General features: G+C 33.3%; 1 protein-coding gene across 1 annotated transcript; it reads left to right on the forward strand.

Moving 5' to 3' along the window:
* Positions 1-404: 404 nt before the first annotated feature.
* On the forward strand, positions 405-11,473 carry LOC139087565 (mucin-2-like). The gene is made up of 17 exons (XM_070636399.1): positions 405-574; positions 2,215-2,243; positions 2,305-2,434; positions 2,745-3,617; positions 3,679-3,743; positions 3,806-4,199; positions 4,259-4,945; positions 7,417-7,503; positions 7,595-8,398; positions 8,457-8,521; positions 8,584-8,719; positions 8,776-8,820; positions 8,918-9,022; positions 9,080-9,136; positions 9,368-9,397; positions 9,459-9,509; positions 9,573-11,473. The coding sequence occupies exons 1-17, from the start codon at positions 514-516 to the stop codon at positions 10,811-10,813; spliced, it is 4,860 nt and encodes a 1,619-aa protein (XP_070492500.1). The 5' UTR covers positions 405-513; the 3' UTR covers positions 10,814-11,473.
* The last annotated feature ends 622 nt before the right edge of the window (positions 11,474-12,095 follow it).

A 12,095-nucleotide genomic window follows, 5' to 3' on the forward strand; every position in this document is an offset into this window, starting at 1 on the left:
AAATAAAATTCAATTTTTTTGATTTTTATACCAAAATTTCATATTTATTCTTTGATAAAATGCTGCATTTATTGTGTTTTGATGACTTTTCTATTTCATATTATTGACACAAATATCTGATGAAATGACGTCACTTTTCTGCGAATTAATACTTGTACTCAACTTGTACCAACCTCATTATCAACATCCTTGATGTCTGCCGACACATTACGCTTATAATTCAGCACTCTTAATCTCGAAACTGAATTGTATTATGATAAGCTTTTAATACGAATTTCGATAAGAGTTCATCTGTTGTTTCAACGAAACAATTGATTGTCTATATAAGTGCTTGCCTATGGCTATAATCCAATTAGTTGATTGAAAAACTTTTGAACAAATACTGAAAATAAGAAAAGTGAAAAATATATTTTTTTATTGTGTGAAGAAAAGAACTTGAAAATAAAGCAGAACAAAAGATTGGAAGTGAAAATTAATTTAAAAATAATTAATGACAAAAATTCAAATTGAAAAATGAGGACTTTATTAATTATTTGTGCATTGTTGTGTGCTATTCCGCTGATAGCAAGTCAAAGTAAATTATATATTCAAATTTATGAAATTATGTGGCAAAAGTTGTGAATTTTTTTTGTAACGTTTGACTCAAAAAGACACATTTTCTCTCTGGAACCTAAGAAAAGTGCCCTTAACTAATTAAGACAATCGATTAAAGCATTTTAGATTTGTGACGAAATTATAAGAAATGTGGAAATTATGTAATAGTATGAAATATTTGAGGACTTTAATGAAGTTATTATTAAAAAATCCCAAGAGATATAAAGGCAATAAATTGGTACAAAATTTGAATAATTTAAATGCATAGTAAAGCACATGTTGTGAAAAGCACATTGGTGTGAAAGATACGGTGTCCCCAGAATAGCTTGACTCTGGCTTCGAGTCGGCAAAAACTTACTTACTTTCTTTCCGGCCGTACAGATCATGTGTGTCATGGTCTCTTTCAGTTGTGTATGAAACTGGCTCTATAGCTGGTTCTTTGCCAATTATCAATAGCTCAAATGCTTCTTTAGCATCATTTTCTCAAGAGTTCTTCATCTCGAGTCTGGCAAAAGAATGGCAAAATTCGAATCCAAGCTATAGTCTTTGAGGACCTGAGAACACTATTTTCTAGGGTTTATCCAAAACTGCAGTCTGCAGCCTTAGATGAACTATAAAGTTCAGTTAGAAACTAAAGGCTTGTGCATCCTAAAATGCAAGAAATGCCGGCATGCAATTCTTGGTCAAACTCGATCTATTTTCCAATTCTTTCACACCGTGTACTTTTCGAGATAATTCAAAAGGAATTTCAACTATTTCATAGGGTGTTTCAAAAATTGATAAGAGTGAAGTTTCAATTGTCATAAACATTTTTAATTCCTCTAATGACGTTGTTAAAGTTATTGAATTATGGATGTGCTATCACTTATAATTTACACATTTCACATGAATCAATGCAATGAATTGCAATATTTCCAAGAAAACTGTTTGTGATTTATGGACAAACGTCCTTCAAATGACATTTGAATGACTTGCTTTAAAAAAAAATTTTCACTAAAGTTTATTGATTTGGAAATGAAAATATTTAATCACAATAATTGAAATTATCCACAAAAGAAATTCCACAAAATCTTAATTATTCTCAATGAGTAATTAACCTGACGAAAATGTGAATGAAAACTAAGTTCAAGAGCTTTCAAGTGCCATCGATAAAAGCAGGAAAAATTAATTTAAAATTCCCAAAACTTTTGCTTTTCTTCATTCTGTGTTTTTCAATTAAAACTTCGCATTAAAAGGAAGTGGCACAAGAGAATTCCAGAGCACGAATAAAGAAGAAATGGAATGACTGATTTGAGTTTAAGTGCTCGAAACACTCAAAAAAAAAAAACATTTTTTATGGGAACAAATTTTGATAAATGTAGACAACAAAAAATATCATCAATTGAAGTGCTTTAATCACGTCTGATAGTCAGGGCGCATTCAAGCAGTGGGTTTGGGGTCAAACTCTTGTTTTAGATGAAATCCTTCATTTTTGCTAGAATTTTCCAAAACAAAAATTCAAAAATCCTTTAAAAATTTCAAAGTCTTTACCCCTAAATTTTCTGGTTACACACCAGCTGCTACTCATAAATACCTACAAATTGTTTACTTATTTTTAAAATTTGTCTCTTTTATTTACAGAAAAAGTTGTTTGTTATTGGAACTCATTCGTAAGTGATCAAAAAATTCTAGAATTTTACATTTGGAACCATAATTTTTACTTTATTTTAGTCAGTCAGAAATGAAGGACTTAAGGGCATGTTCGCAGTGAAAGACATCGATCCAAAAATTTGTACTCATATAATCTACACATATATACGATTTACAGCTAGTGTAAGCATTTTTCAAGATTATAATCCAGGTAATTAATCTGAAAATTTTTAGAATGCATGCATCTAATGAAACTGAGAGTTGGCAGGACTTTAACTCAGAATCTGGACTCTAAAAGTCAAAAAGGCCTCTCAACTGGAGCCCATAATGGAGTCATGCCAACTCCGACTCAAACTAAGTCTGAATGATAATCGAAATTGCTAGTCAGTATGTGATAAATTTATTAATGAATATTCAAAGATCCAACACCTTCCTAAAAACTACAATTTAACGTCTGACAAATGCATCCAAGTATTTTGTGCTTCAAAATCGTTATTTCTTATTATGTTCAATATTTTCAGAGGATATACAAGCATTTACAAATCTCAGAGGTCAAAATGCAAATGTAAAACTCCTGATCGGCATTGGTGGACCACGTCAAGGTACACAAAACCCGTCAACAATTGCAAGCACTCCAACAAATCGTAATGATTTTTCACAAAAAGTAAAGAATTTTATAGACACAAATGGTTTTGATGGATGTGATTTTGACTGGCAATGGCCTGGTCAGGGAAGTGGATCATCGCCAAATGATAAGGATAATTATGTTTTATTGCTCCAAAACTTGAGGAATACATTAGGAACCAGCAGGGTTTTCTCAATTTCTGTCGCACCAAGGCAGGAAGACATTGACAAATCTTATGATGTCTTGAAAATCCATCAATATGTAGACTTTATAAATTTAAATACATACAATTTTCATGGATTCGAAGGTGAAACTGTTACAGCCTTCCATTCTCCATACCGAAAGTTACCGAATGATCTAACACCAGAAGGCAATTGGAATGCAATATCAGTTGTCGAGAACTGGCTAACTAAAGGAGTTCCATCAGCAAAATTAACACTTGGTATCCCAACATATGGAAGAAGTTTTACATTAACTGATATGCAGCAAACTGGCGTTGGAGCACCAGTCAGTGGAATTGGTATGCAGAGCGAATATTCAGTTGAATTTACTAATGTCATTCCATATGTTGAAATTTGCACAAGTACACAGACAAATTTCAGATGGAATTCTTTTTGGAATTCAGCTCAATTTGCATCTTATGCTGTATTTAATGCAAATCAATGGGTTGGATATGATGATTTACAAGTTGTCAAGACTAAAATTCATTTGGCACTTAACAATGATCTTGGTGGACTTAATTATGCTACAATTGATCGTGATGACTTCTGTAAGCTTTAATTACTAATTTACAAACTGAAATCTTATTGATTATACTTCTTATTATTCAGATGGTAATTGTACTGGAACTAAATTCCCTCTGATAAAAATTGGATATGATGCTATGGTTAATAATGTATGGATTCTCATAATTTCAATTATTCCAAAGAATAAATAACGATTATTATTTTTTTGTAGATTATTCCATCAAATCCTGCTGAAACAACTACAACCACGACAACAAGTACAACAACTACCACAACAACTACCACCAATCCACCTGAAATATCACAAACGACGACAGCCGTTAGCAAAGATCCAGATACTGATGACAAAAGTACAACTGAACCTATTACAGAGCCGATCACTACAACAACTGAACTCACAACAACTGAATCCACAAGAACTGAACCCACAACATCTGAACCTACAACAACTGAACCCTCAACAACTGAAGTCACGACTGAGCCAATCACTATCACTGTTGAACCTACAACTCTTGAGTCAACAACAGTCACAGCAACTGAAACCGGTGAACCAATAACTACTGAGCCTACAACTATTGAACCTTCAACAACCCTACCAACAACCTGTAAGATTTTTCAAATCTTTTAATTTCTTTAAATTTTAAAAATTTATTTTTTTATTCAGCTACAACATCAATCAAAACGTCTACTGTTTCAAGAACCACAGTTACGAGGACTAGCACCACACGGGCCACGACCAGTTCGATTCCCACACCACCAGTCACACCACGTAATAATAATTCTACAACAACCAAAACTAGTGAAAATGAGCAAAACTCTACTTCCGTTATGACAACTGCAGAAATATTATCTACTATAACGACAGAAGACATGCTGTCTACTCAGGAGGAGACGACAACGAAAAAATTATCTACAACAACATCCACAAGAGTTCCAACGCCTCCTGTAACACCGAATGCAAATTTGAGAACAACTCAAAGCTCATCATCAGTACAAACAAATGTCCAAGAAAGTGAAATAACTGAGACTGCCCAAGAATCAGAGACAACAGAGATCATCCAAGAAACTACTCAAAGTTCACCTAACACTCGGACGACCACCTCAAGAACAACTGCATATAATATTCCAACTCCTCCAGTCACTCCTGGAAGTAGTAAATCTAAAAGATCAGCAGAGTTTCCAATTGAAAAATCGTTCGTATGTCCTGAAGAAAATGGAAAGTTTAAGAACCCTGAAGATTGTGCCTCATACATTGTTTGTGTTAGTTATGTTCCTTATAAGTTCTATTGTAACTATGGAAAATATTATGATGAGCTGAATAATCATTGTGACTATCAATTGAAATTAAAATGTTGAATATTTAGAGTTGCATTATTTATTTAGGACTAAGTATTAGATAGGTAGTTAAATTTCAATATATGTAATAGCTAAAATTTATAAAATATATAGAATAAAAGGATATATTAACTGGGTATCCAACTCAAAACAGACTATTTTTAATGTCAAACCAAATTTGAAACGTAAAACAATCTTCCATAAGATTTGGAATTTATTTATAGGCACACGAATCAAAAAGGGGCTGAAATCTTAATACTCTAGATTTTGGTTTTATTGCTTATAAAATTACTACAGTAAGGTTTAATACCATTTTCCATGGAGTATTTTTAATGACTTATTCTACGTAATACCTACTATAAAGAACCCGAAAACAAATCTTTCCTATAAAAAATTCAGCAGAAAACTGATAAAAAAATGGTGGATTTTGGGTTATAAAATTACTACAGCCAAAAATTTGCGCCAAAAATATTATACTTTACTACCATTGTTTTATTGTCAGTTTTACTGACTTATTCTACGTAAAACCTACTATAAAGAACCCAAAAATCAATTTTTCCAAAAATATTCAGCGGAAAACTGATAAAAATTGGTGATAATTTAATTATCGTTTAAAATTCGACGAGATCGAGGCTTGACATCTAAAGCGAACGTATTTCATCGTATTTTTCTCTCCCTTTTCCTCCTATTCTTCACATTTAAATGAAAGTGTCAGTCAGAGTTCGAAGTTGACTCAGATTTGGCTGACATTTTGAATTGGGTTGAATCGAATTAAGTCGACTTTTCCATACAAAATTCAAGTCGACTTCGAGCTCTGGACTGTCAGTAAAATCTTATTTCAGTTTAATAAAAAGTTTAGAAAACGAAGCAAAATGACACCGGAAATAGTTTTATAATAATAAAAATTCCAAGTGCCATCCATTTGCTGTCAAAAAATAATCGGTTTTCTGAATTGACTTATTTCCTTAAAGCGGTTAATCAAATAAATCATATTGTTTCGAGTACGTATTAATTCCGACACTTCGGGTAATCAAAACAATATATCGGTTAATCTTTATTGAATTTTAATAGCTTTCTTATCAAAGCTTATCATTTGCTTTATAAGCTCATGTAAGTCAATATTTCTGCTAGTTAGCAGTGAGAAATTTTGAGGAATTTTAAGAAAAAAGATAGAATTGAAAAAATAAATTTTTGGAAAAAGTGAAAAAAAAAAAATCACAAAAAATTTGATAAGAACTAAAGTTTGAAAAATGACGAAAATGCTTCTGCATTATTTATTAGTTTTTAGTACTTTATATTTATGTGTATTAGCGCAAGAAAGTAAGAATAGTGTTATATAAACATTATTTCTCAGAAAATTAAGTGCGTCACAATATCCGCCATTTTGGCATTTAAAAAATTTATTTAGGTTCAGCTGAATATTCAGCTTCAATTGAGGAAAAAATAATTTAAAAGTGTTTAAAAAAATCCTATTAAATTGTAGTGAAATCCATAATTTTATTAAAAAAACACTAGTGAGCAGCATATGCTGCATAATGTATTCAAGATGTCATAAAATTAAATTATATTTTTAATTGTTTCTTTAGAAAAAATTGTGTGCTATTGGAATTCAGATGTGAGTAAAAATTTATTTAATTTTATTTAATTTTCTACATTTACATTTTTTAATTGAGGAAATTGTAATCCGAGTGGTGCAAAGGCTTCTGCATGAAACTTTAAATGCTTTGCTAAATCTCTTTATTAAAATCAAATGTAAGGCCCAAAGTTGTCAAATTTAGGCGGCTTTCGGGGCTTTTTCATTTGTGTATGACTCAAAGTATACTAATACAATGTATCTAGTCACTTTTTGTGTCTCGAATACGCAAACTGAATTGGTGTGACTATGAGCAAAAACATTCTAATCCGACTAGACTTTCCCTGAGATCAAACTAGATCGTTAGGGTCCATAGGTTCCATAGGCCGACACTGCGTCACTGCCTATAGAAGCTCTACTACCCATTACATTAATATCTTTCCAACATGCTAGGTCGGGTTTTATATTAGTAATAAACAAGAAGCAAAATTGCCTCCATTCCTCTTATCAAGGCAGCAGCCAAAAAATTTGATTTCATTTTTGTATCGAATCCTTGGAGGAGTTAGAGGTTACAAAATTAGAGAAATTTGTTCTGTTTTAGTAAATTATTATTTACATATTTTCTAACAGTCAAGCAGACATGTAGAGCTTCAAGGATATTTTACAGCATCTGATATTGATCCAACAATTTGCACTCATATCATCTACAAAAACATTTTATTTTCTGCTCAAAACTTGATACTTTATTGGTCACCACAAAGTAAGCATATGTTTTTTAAAAGCTACGTCATTATCACCTTAAAGATAATTTCGTTTGATGTTATTTTTAAAGTGGATTGTGCCTGTGTTTTTGTTTTGTTTAAAGTATTTGTTGTTGGTTTCACTATAGTAATGCTGCTTTAATTCATATGTAGACTACGACAAATCTGAAGAATTTTTGAAGTTAAAATTACGTAATCCGAGTGTAAAATTATTGATTGGAGTTGGTGGTCCTTTTTGGGGTGAGTTAACCGTCACTACATTACTCTGACGGCGTCATATAGCATTTGTAGCTCAAGTGCATCACATTTATATTTTCTAAATATTTATCAGGACCAGATATTGTGACAAATTTAACGAGGACACCGACTAATCAAGCTAATTTAGCTGGAGCAATCAAAAGTTTTTTGGACAGTTATCCTGGATTTGATGGAGTAGATTTTGATTGGCAATGGCCAGGTGACAGCGGATATCAATATGATAAAGATAATTATGTGACCTTCATTGCCACATTGAGAAGTGCCATAACAAACCAAAAAATCTTATCAGTCTCTGTAGCACCAAGAAATGAAGACATTGAAAAATCTTATGACATTCTCAGATTCATTAACGATGTTGACTTTATAAATCTTAATTCGTTTGATTTACGTGGATATAGAACTGATACAGCAACAGCTTTTCATTCTCCATATTATAAAAATCAAAGTGATAGAACCCCTGAGGCTGAATGGAATGCTGTATCTATTGTGTCTAGTTGGAAAACAAGAAATGTTCCACTTAATAAATTAACATTGGGAATAGCAACTTATGGACGAAGTTTTACATTGTCAGATTCTTTAGAAAATGGAGTTGATTCACCTATAAATGGACTAGGAAGTGCGAGCACCTTTGCACCTCAAGATAATGTTAGACGTAAAAATATCATTCCATATGCTGAAATTTGTTACAATTTAAAGCAAGCAGGAACAACATGGGAAAGTCTCTGGAGTCAAGCACATTTTGCACCTTATGCAACTTATGATGGAAATCAATGGGTTGGATATGATAATGAGTTATCCATATTAGCAAAGATACACTTAGTGCTTGATAATCAGTTAGCTGGCATTAATTATGCTACGTTGGAAAATGACGATTTTTGTATGAAATAAGTGTCAAAATTATGATTTATACTAATTTGTATCACTTTTATTTCCAGCCGGAAATTGTCATTCAGTAAAGTTTCCATTAATAAAATTAGGATATGATGCCTTGATAAATGGTGTAAGAATTGAAATGTGACATTACATGACAGGTCCAGTTCTAAACTATTCTTAATCAAACAGATTTTCGATCCGAATCCTGTCGAGACGACAGTCACTCCAAGGCCTGGTGAAACAAGTCCGTTGAGTACTACATCGATGACTACAACAACAGAAGAAACTCCACCGGAAATTACTACAACGGAGACAGAAACAACAAGTATGAAAAAATTATTGACAAAATCTTACAGATTTTAAAAATATTTTTATTTGCAGCAAAAACTGAAGAAACAACGACAACCTCTACAACGACCACTCCTAGTAAGTTGTAATTTATTGCCTTAAAATTTTAATTTTTATGTATTCACTTATTTTAAAAGGCACAACAACATCAACTACAACCAGTAGGTTTAATTGTTTTCGACGACAATTCGACGACAACGTGTTCCTTCGACGACATCGACGACAACGACTCCTTCGACGACATCGACGACAACAACACCTTCGACGACATCGACAACAACGACGACAACGACGACTCCTTCGACGACAACGACTCCTTCGACGACAACGACTCCATCGACGACAACGACTCCTTCGACGACAACGACTCCATCAACAACATCGACTACATCAAGTAAGTAAATTCTATTAGATGAAGTCCATGAATCTGATTGTCCTATAATAGCCTCTACGAAGCCTCAAAATTTCACCATTTTTCAAGAAGGCACCGCTTTTACACTTAAAAAAATTCTAGTCGACTGCGAGCTCTGATTATTATTTTACATTAGTTTCCATTTTTTGCCTGGAAAAACCTAAAATTTGATTACTTCTTTACAATTATTAATATGCCATTTTCATTATTTAGCATCCACAACACCGGAACCTACAACGACTGGTAAGTTATACTTTGAGATTTAACATACTTTTACAATAGTTTGTCTTTCAACACTTTTTAGAAAGTGAGACTACATCTACTACATCAGATCCCGAGACGTCTCCTGAAACTTGTAAGTTAAATACTTTTATGCTTCATAATTTTATTCCCTACATTCAAATATTTGTTAAAAAAGCTACACAATCGACAACATCCACTACAGCAAATCCATCAACTGTTTCAAGAACATCTACTACACGAACCATGACTAGTGAACTTCCAACACCACCAGTCACACCTACTCGATCAACTTATAAAATCTCTGGAACTTCGACAACAGCTAGTAGTACTACAATTTCAAATGATATGACAACAACCTCACAAACTACAGAACAAACTACATCTCAGACTGATGTAAGCACCACAACGACTAATTTCAGGACGCCACCAGTAACACCAAATAGATCAACAACCCCTAGCAACTCAGAAGGTTCTAATACAGGTTTGACAGAAGAGACGATAGAAACTACTACAAGCGGTGATGGAGCTCCTGTTTTTACAACTGATGGATCGACAACTGGCATTAATATTTCAACGGACGACACAACACAAGCTGATTTAAACACAACAACTTTGAGCTCATCAATATCAACTGGAGAGTCAGACATTACTACCGAAAGCTCAACAACTACTACTGAAGGATCAACAGCAATTTTTACTGAAGAGTCAAGAGCAACAACTGAGAGCACATCAAATGTTACTGAAGGATCAACAGCAATATCTACTGAAGGATCAACAGCAACAGGTACTGAAGAGACAAGATTTACAACCGAGAGCTCATCAATAAATACTAAAGAATCAACAGATGTGACTAATGAAGTTTCAGAAGTGACAAATGAGTCAACAGCATCAACTACTGAAGATTCAGAAGCAACCGGGAGCTCATCAACTGTTACAAGAGAATCAACAGCAGCAAGTAATGAGTCAGAAGCAACAACCGAGAGCTCATCAATAGCTACTAAAGAGCCAACAGTAGCAACTACTGAAAAGACAGAAGACACAACCGAGAGTTCATCAATAGTTCCTGAACAGTCAACAACAACAACTACTAAAGAGCCAACAGTAGCAACTACTGAAGAGTCAAGTACAACAACCGAGATCTCAACAGTTGATACTGAACAGTCAACAACATCAACGAAGCAAACAACTGTTTCTATTACTGAATCAACAACCAGTAAAATTTCATCCACAACAACTTTAACTAATTTCGTTTGTCCTGAATATACTGGAAATTTTAGAAATCCATTAGATTGTACTACATTCTACATTTGTGATTATTGGTATCCTCATCTAATGCACTGTCCGGATGGACTCTATTTTAACGAACCTTTAAATATTTGTGATTATCCATCAAACGTAGAATGCAACATTAATTAACTTATACTATATCTAAATACTATGACATTTTGACTTATACATAATATAACAGATATGGGGCTGTTCACTTATTATGTTCAAGGAGGGGGGAGGAGGGGGTAAATCTACTTACGTCCAGACGGGAAGATGGACGAGGTAAATCAGATTGAAATAACATCAATTCTGAGATTTCCATTGTTAATTCTTGAAAAAAGCTCGTTATTTCTTTACGTAATAAATGAACGGTCCCTATGTAGCATCTGCAAGCACTTCAAACCCAAACTGTGAAGGAATAATAACAAAAAATTATAAATACGAACCTTTACTTAGTGTACAAACCATTTTACTTACATTTCTTACTGAAAAGTTAATAAATAAATTAAATTTAAATATTCAATAAAATCCAATAAACAGCAAAGTTTGTGTTTTGACTTAGTCAGCATAAGCTTCGAGATATATTTTTTCAAACAAATTCACTCCCGTCAAACAATTCCAATATCATAAATTTGTATTAAAATGAAAGAAAAAAAGAAAATTTTCGCTGGAGGAATTTTCATTTTATTTGAAAATAAATATAGAAATAAAAATCACTGCCGTCCTTGTGCTTACTGTTGATATTTGCTCCCTTGGTAACTGTAAAAATGGAGAATTATAGATTGGGATGGAATGGCAATTGCCTTATACTCGTAATTTTCATTATTTGTCTTTTGAGAATTTCAAAAATATTTCCATAGCAATTTTGAATGATTTTTTCGTTTTAATTTTTCAGACAATTATTTTTAGATTGTGGAAGTTATTTTGAAAATTTCAATTTATGGTGCTTTCCGTAAGAGTTGGATTAATTTTGAAATGACGTCACTATCGTTTTTCTGTAGATCAACTGACTAGGGTCTCCCGAAGTCTCGATTTCGACCAATTTTCGAGACCAAAACCTAGTCTAGAACCGAAACCAAGAATGGAACCGGAACCAAGATTGGAACCGAAACCAAGACTGCAATCGAGATCAAGACTAAGACCGAGACCAAGATTGGTACCGAGATCAAGATTGGGACCGAGACCAGGATCAAAACCGGGATTGAAACTGAGACGAAAGTCTTGTCAGACTGAGGGCTGGGTATCGAGGAACCCTTACTTATGGCATGGAACCGAATGAATAATGCCAGAGAATATATCACTGCTGGGACATAATCGCGGCGACCAGGAGCTCTATAATCTCCTTGGCGTAGTGCAATGATGAAAAAAAGTCAGCTCAAGGTACAGAGACGGACAGAGAATTTCTACAAACTAGGTGGCAGAGCCAGCA

This window comes from Chironomus tepperi, unplaced genomic scaffold (genome assembly GCF_022539635.2).
Source record: "Chironomus tepperi strain 1889 unplaced genomic scaffold, CSIRO-AGI_Ctep_v1 contig_128, whole genome shotgun sequence".
Classification (NCBI taxonomy): domain Eukaryota; kingdom Metazoa; phylum Arthropoda; class Insecta; order Diptera; family Chironomidae; genus Chironomus; species Chironomus tepperi.

Bases quoted from the DNA above. Each gene is read 5' to 3' on its own strand.
- LOC139087565 (XM_070636399.1), top strand. From the start codon at position 514: ATGAGGACTTTATTAATTATTTGTGCATTGTTGTGTGCTATTCCGCTG. The intron at 8,522-8,583 runs GTAAGAATTGAA...TTAATCAAACAG, and splicing joins ATGATGCCTTGATAAATGGT to ATTTTCGATCCGAATCCTGT. The intron at 9,398-9,458 runs GTAAGTTATACT...AACACTTTTTAG, and splicing joins ACCGGAACCTACAACGACTG to AAAGTGAGACTACATCTACT.